At 34.8% G+C, this 7,979-nt stretch overlaps 1 protein-coding gene across 1 annotated transcript; it reads left to right on the forward strand.

The window, feature by feature from the left end:
• The first annotated feature begins 917 nt into the window (after positions 1-917).
• Positions 918-2,753, forward strand: LOC112790488 (protein BIG GRAIN 1-like B). Its single transcript, XM_025832916.3, has one exon. The coding sequence runs from the start codon at positions 1,370-1,372 to the stop codon at positions 2,582-2,584; it is 1,215 nt and encodes a 404-aa protein (XP_025688701.1). The 5' UTR covers positions 918-1,369; the 3' UTR covers positions 2,585-2,753.
• The last annotated feature ends 5,226 nt before the right edge of the window (positions 2,754-7,979 follow it).

A 7,979-nucleotide genomic window follows, 5' to 3' on the forward strand; every position in this document is an offset into this window, starting at 1 on the left:
GAAAATTCATGACTTCGGTAGTGAATGGACTAGCAGTATTTTGTCTGTCCATCTAAACTGTAGGTTGAGTATTGTCTTGCCGTTGTGTTTCCGAAACATGAGTTAGATAGAGTTTTTCATCTCGTCTTTATCGTCCTCCTCATCACCTTCATTATTTTCATTATTCTCATTGTTTGTTATCTGAGCTTTAGTAAGCTCAACTAACTGATTTGCCATTCGTTGATTTTATGTCTCCATACGTTGATTGGCTTGTTGCAGCTTTATCACCATATGAAGAAGTTCGGATAATGTTGAAAGAGATTGATTATCAAACATGGTCTTAAGAATTAGAGCACAAAAAAAATTTAATTTTTCAACCCATGGTGGACGCCAATTATTTTTATCCTACGATGGAGATTGTGGCGTATAGCTTGTCTTCCTCCAAATAATATGCTCAATCTTTGAGCTGGAAGAGATCTACATCGGTCATTAAAAAATAGAGTGTTATAAATACCTGCAAAAAGTACTTCGATATTCAAATTAATTTATGAGATACTTCCTTATGAATCCATCAATTGGAATTTTGCATATACCTTGTCCTTCTCTTTAGGCTCTTTTTATAATGTAGAGAGAAATCCGACCATCATCTATTTTGATTATGATATTTATGAGGATAAAATTTCGTTACCATTTCTTTCATCATTTATGATTATGCAATTGTTGGATCAATGGAGTTTATATATAATTAAAATTTTAAATTCACCAGTGATTAACCTTCGCTTTATCACTTTATCAATTTTTTTCGTTTAGAGATCTATTCAACAATTGTATGGAATTGATTGGATATTTGGATGTTGAGCACCTTTAGCTAGTTATCGTATTTCCCATTAGATGTGTATATGTATGTTCACCTAAAGCCACACATTTTCTTTGCAGTAGTACACTATTGCTTAAAATAAAAAGACCTATACATGCCTTGAGTAAGAAAAATTAAAATAAAATATCACAATTTTATCCCAAGTTGTCACTTGTCACAAAAATTGCCTACTTTCAAAATTCTCTATTCCAGGTCCACCAGTGTTCCTCTTTTTTTCACAACCTCAAATCACAGACACAAACACAATCTTTCTCTGTTTCTCACATGATCCTCAACTTGTGTCCTATTATATATCTCTTGCAGCTTTTGACATTTGATGTCCCAACATTACAGCTATTCACCACCCTTAAAACAAACCTCACTGTCCTCTTTCCTCCTATCACCAAATCTCACACATGCACACAAAATTTCCCTCTTTCTCTGCTCTAACATGTTTCTCTGCTTCAATGTTCCCCTATAAAAGTACATCGTAGTAGTAGTAGTGTGCACTGACACTTAATTAGATTGTACATAATGGAGAAGGAGGAGAACTTAACCTACCCACAAAGAAAAAAAACCCCTTCTTTCTCTTCCACCCTCTTAGATGCCATATACTGTTCAATTGACGGATCAAAATCCGACCTTGACAATCATCAACAAGTGGGTCATCATCATCATCACTTGAATGAAGAAAAAACCAACCCAACCACCACCATGAAACATAACCATGGTGGGGTTGGGGGTGGGGGTGGTGGAGGCAACAACAAGAACAAGAACAAGAACAAGAAGGAGAAGATGATGAATAATCATCTTTGTCGTCACGCAGTGATGCTAAATGATGAATTCTCTCATCAAATCTTCACGAACTCTGTCACCTCATCAGCCTCCTCAGAATGTAGCTATGGTGTTGGTGCAACATTTTCATCATCATCGTCAAAGCAGCAGAGGAAGAAGAAGAATCAGAAAAAGCAGCAGAAGAAGAAGGAAAAGCGTGCTGGTGATAGTGATAGATTTGCAAGGAGCAAGCTAAGAGCATTGAAAATGTACGGCGAATTGAACCGGAAAGTTAAGCAACCAATCTCTCCGAGAAGCCGAATAGCTAACTTCCTATGTTCAATCTTCAACTCTGGAAGCGTGAAGAAGGCCAAGAAGATGTGTTACGTTGGAGCAGTTGATGATGTAAACTTAACATTCCAACACAAATCCAAGTCCCCATGTTTTTCTTCTTCATCATCAACAACAACAATGGCGGCGGCTTCGTTTTCAAGAAGGTCTTGCACGAGCAAAACCTCATCATCATCTTCATCAAAAGCGAAGAACGACAATAATAATAATAATGGAGACAAAAGATCTGTGAGATTTTACCCAGTTAGCTTAATTCTTGGGGAGAATGATTCTCAACAACAGAGGTACAGTGCTTATAGTGAGAAAGATCCAAGCTTGTTTTCATTGAATGTTAGAAAGATTACAAGAAGTTCTACTTCTTGCATAGAAGCAAGAGAAAATCATTCTTCACGTGAAGGTAATGATGGTAAATTCGAGTATATTAGTGGATATTATGGTAATTGTCAAGATGAGGATGTGGACCAGGATGAGGATGAGGATGCTTTGAGTTATTCAAGTTCTGATCTGTTCGAATTAGATCATATTATTTGTGGAGCTGAAGGAAGGTACCAAGAAGAACTTCCGGTTTATGAGACTACAAATTTAGAAACCAACAAGGCCATTGCTAATGGTCTTTGTTCCTAGGAAAATTTTTAATTACTTCATGTTAGTTTTTCTTTAAATTTCATTGTACACTTTTTTTTTTAATTTATTTTCGAAAGGTCTAAAATTTATGATTTAGAGTTGATGATTTAAGATTTAAAATTTATAATAAGATAAAAACTTAAAAAATATTAATTGATGTTGACAAAAACAATTGACTACCCAATTGAATTCTTAAGTTAATTATTCGTGTTATATATATTAAACATTAATGATTAAATTAATTATTTATATAAAATATAATATAATATAAAATATATTAAAAGTATATATAAATAGTGGATTTATATATATAATTTTATATATTTTAATTGCAACGAAAAAATAATGAATATTTTTATTATATTATATAGTAAATTTAGTTAAGAAGTGTTTAGAAACACTTAGGTTAATAACCCTAATTAATAAACAAGAACAGTATAATCAATAAATAAGAATATAAACGAAAAAGATTAGGTGTTTATTCTAGTAATTTATTTGTGTATGTATTGCAAGTAGATATATTTTTTGCGGATATCATAAGCTATAACTTCACTAGTACTATTTGGAGAGAATTCATCCCCCTCCCCCTCCCCCCAAGAATTGAGTTGTTTACTTGATTTGCATTGGTTGGTAGGGTGAATATAAGGAAAAGATTGTGTAGATTAGGTGTTATATATTGGCCAGAATGATAACATATGTATTTTATGTCATAAATTTGTTGAAACTGCTTTTCACTTATTCGTTGGTTGTAAGCTCACTTGCCAGGTGTAGTGTACTTAGTTGTTCGCTCTTGGAAGGATATGGATTATTCCAGGTATGCTCAAGCAATACTATGAAAGTTGGACAGATATATCAGCAAAAAAGATGGAATAGAAGCAGTGATTGGTTGATTTTTTTGCGGTCATCTGGACAATTTGACTAGAACGAAATGATAGAATTTTCAAAAATTAAGGTTCAAGCGTAGTGGATATTATTAACAGATGCTTTACAAATTACGATGAGTGAATTGGTGATGAACCGATGACAGTGTCATAGATAATTAGGAGTTGTTATTTTTAGCATTATGAATTTTTGTTTTTTTTTCTTTTACTCCACCTTATTGTGTTGAACTTTTTACTTCAAAAATATTATTGTTAAATAAAATTTAAATAGTAGTTATTTTCATAAAAATATTTTTATATAAATATGATATTATAAATTATTAAATAGTTCAATTAAATATATGTCTAATTATCTAACAATTTATAATATTATCTATTGACGATGTTTTTTATGGAAGTAATCACTGATTTAAATGTAGATAAAAAAAATTATGTATTTGTTGTTGCAACGTATGAAATAGGCTGGAATTAGGGTTTCATTAGCATAAGCATGCTTGGAATGGTAAACTGATTTTGTAACGAATTGAGTAGTCGCATAGTGAGTGTGGGTGGGAAAAAGCTGGAAGCACTGAGATTGGAGCCTTACGTGCCAATAAAAAAGCAGGATATAAAGCAACATAAGAAGGTTTAATTTTTCTTCTAAGAAGAAAAGATAAAATAAAGATATGGAAGTTAAATGGTAATTAAGTGCCCAACAACTCTTTTATTCACTTAGAATGTAATCGTATCAATAATAAGATAAAGGAAGTAATGAACGGTGATAATAGATAATCAAAAAGTAATTATAATATAAAAATGTCAAATAAAAATTTTTATTTTTTTAATAAGTAAATGAATCTTTTATTTTTTTATTATTTATTTTTTTATGTACTTAAAGTTATTAATGTTTTTTTAAATTAATTTTGGTTTCTCCTAAATTAAATCTCTAACATCTCTCCATCATATTATTATCTATTAAAATACAATTTTTTTGTAGAAATTATAGAGATTAAATTAAAAAATTTTAACAACTTCTACTATACAACTTGTATTTTACATATAGACTATAACACCCTAATTAGCATAAGCTTTACCTCACGTCGTAAAGCAAAGGTTAATTAGAGATTACGACAATTTTAAGCTCATACATATAATATATAGAAGAATTAATATAATCTAGGAGCCCGATGAAAAATATAGCTAAAAAACTGGATTTCAGAAGCGCAAAATATACTAACAAAGCTACTAACTTAAGGCACAAGAAACAGATATAAGATAACAAAAGATAAGTATATAATATCATGATAAACTAGCCACATCTCGCGGAGTTTAAACTGGCTAGCTATATACAGACCAAAAAGGACCAGACAGTAAAAACAACTTATCCAAATTTTGTTCTCTCAAATTCAAGCCTCTAAGCAAAATAAAATACAAAAGATGAGAGACATATACAAAGTAAACCAAAAAGACCCCAAAAGGTATCCAAATCTTCCGCTTCTGTCACCAACCAAACAACTCAACGAGGTGGGTTGCGACCTTCTTTTGAAAAATACAACAGAAATATGGTATGAGAACCGAAAGTTCTCAGTATGGTAACAGTGTCCAGTGATGTAGGATATAAGACCCTGGGACGCCAAAGGCAATCCTAGACTCCATATCCATCACAAGAATTTAAACTTAAAGCATACTAAAAGAATAAGCATAATAATATAAATCTTAACATAACTAAACAGGTACTATATCTTAGGGAATTTTCTAATCTAATCAAACACCAATGTCCCACAGCCTTCACCAACCGATACTCCATGCGATTCCATCGCCACCGCCTTCCGAACCTCCTTAATTCCAGTAGAAAGTACAAGTATATACAATGCAAGTAAAACACAGGTAGGAGCATATAAGGCAAGTAATACAAATAGCAATTAGGCATGTTACACAAATAGGCAAACAATTACAAGTCGGCAAAACATACAAACATATAGAAAATGCACATGATGAATGCCTGCCCTATTGGCTGTGATATCACATTGTCAATTCACAGCCAACCCGACACATCTCCATGGAGATGTCATCCTTCAGAATCATCATATGAGAACCCCCGAGATATAGTGCTCGGATCACTGTCCAGGACTTTGTGCCTGCACGCTCTATTGATCCGAAGGGATGCGAGCAGGATACTCTTGCCATGGACCTCACATCTCAACGCAAGCAGGACGAACCACCGTCCTTACGCCGCCGCCGCCGCTACCTCAACAGGCGGGATCCAACCGTCGTCCCTGCCGGACGCATAGCGTCTCATAATCATAAAACAGTAGTAGAATGGTATTTCAGAAAACATTTTTAATACATCAGTGATTCTTCATCACACATTCGAGTCCTTGACTCATCTCAACCACTACCAATTCACATTTCCATTAGGAACTCAACAGTCCCTCAATGCCCATCTCATACATCAACATTCATCACATACCATCGAACCATCCTCAGAATGCCAGAAACCTAGGCCTCCATTTTCTAAGTTTCCAAAATAATATCATTTAAAACCCTTAAATCCTTTCCCATGTATTAAATATCCAAAACTAGGCCCAAGAGTCTTAAAATGGTGTTATAGGGGCTTACAACCTTGTTGGGAAGATAAAATAGTTGAAAACAAAGGAAGATTTGAGAGACAGGGCTGTGCGTACACACAGGGGTGTGCACGGGCATGCTCAGGAGAGTTTTAAGACGTGTGCATACGCATAGGGGTGTGCGTACGCACAGGTGCCAAAATTCACAATGCCTGTTCACTCGCACAACCTGTGCCAGCGCCTTCAGTAGACTGGCCTTCCCAACGTGTGTGTGCACATAGGTCTGTGTGTACTCACAGGTTGCAATTTCTCATTGGTGTCTGCACACACAAGCTGTGTGATGAGCGGATATTTTATACGCTTTTTGGGGGTATTTTCATGTAGTTTTTAGTGTGCTTTAGTTATTTTTTAGTATATTTTTATTAATTTTTATGCAAAAATCACATTTTTGGACTTTACTATGAGTTTGTGTATTTTTCTATGATTTCAGGTATTTTCTGGCTGAAATTGAGGGACATGAGCAAAAATCTAATTCAAAGGCTGAAAAAGGACTACAGATGCTGTTGGATTTTGACCCTCCTACAGATGAAATGGATTTTCTGGAGCTACAGAAGTCGAATTGGCGCGCTCTCAATTGTGTTTGAAAGTAAACATCTTGGGCTTTCCAGCAATGTATAATAGTCCATACTTTGTCCAAGATTTGATAGTGAAAATTGGCGTTTAAACGCCAGCTTCTTACCCTTTTCTGGCGTTAAACGCCAGAACTGGCATAAAAGTTGGAGTCAAACCCAAACTGGCACCAAAGCTGGCGTTTAACTCCAGGAATAGCCTATGCACATGAAAGCTTTAATGCTCAGCCCAAACTATCTATTTTAGTTTACTCATTTTCTGTAAACCTAGGTTACTAGTTGTGTATAAAAACTACTTTTAGAGATTCATTTTGTACCTCATAACATTTTACATCTGAATTTGTATCTTCTACGGCATGCGTCTCTAAACCCCATGGTTGGGGGTGAGGAGCTCTGCTGTGTCTCGATGGATTAATGCAATTATCTCTGTTTCTATTCTAAGATATTCATTCGCACTTCAACATGATGAATGTGATGATCCATGACATTCATCACCATTCTCAACTTATGAATGCGTGCCTGACAACCACTTCCATTCTACCTTAGATTGATTGTGTATCTCTTGGGTTCCTGGTTCACGAGTTTGATTGCCTCTCCTGACAACAAAGTGTTCAAATCCGTGCAACCAGAGTCTTCGTGGTATAAGCTAGAATTAATTGGCAGCACTCTTGAGATTTAGAAAGTCTAAACCTTGTCTGTGGTATTCCGAGTAGGATTTGTGAAGGGGTGACTGTGACGAGCTTCAAACTCACAAATGTTGGGCGCAGTGACAGTGTGTAAAAGGATCAATGGATCCTATTCCAGCACGAGTGAGAACCGACAGATGATTAGCCTTACGGACACCGTAGTTGGACAATTACTCTCCTGACTAAGGTTTGCAAGATGACCATAGATTGCTTCAAGCCGACAATCTTTGTGGGATCGACCCTTACTCACGTAAGGTATTACTTGGACGACCCAGTGCACTTGCTGGTTAGTTGTACGAGTTGTGAAAAGTATGATTTACAATTTCGTGCACCAAGTTTTTGGTGCCGTTGCCGGGGATTATTCGAGTTTGGAGAACGGACGGTTCATATTGTTGCTTAGATTAGGAATAATTTATTTTTGTTAGTTTAGAGTCACTAAATTTGAGTCTTTTGTTTGAGTTTAGTTTCATGTTTTAAGTTTGGTGTCCTCTTTGTGTTTTTCCTTTTAATTTTCGAAAAAATTGTGTTTGATTTTCTAAAAATTCTAAGTTGGGTGACTTTTGTTGCTTATTATCTTATACATTTTCGAATTATTAGTGTTCCAAGTATAAAAATTTTTAAGTTTGGTGTCCTTTATGTTGTTATTTTCTTAA

This window comes from Arachis hypogaea, chromosome 3, assembly GCF_003086295.3.
Source record: "Arachis hypogaea cultivar Tifrunner chromosome 3, arahy.Tifrunner.gnm2.J5K5, whole genome shotgun sequence".
Lineage (NCBI taxonomy): Eukaryota > Viridiplantae > Streptophyta > Magnoliopsida > Fabales > Fabaceae > Arachis > Arachis hypogaea.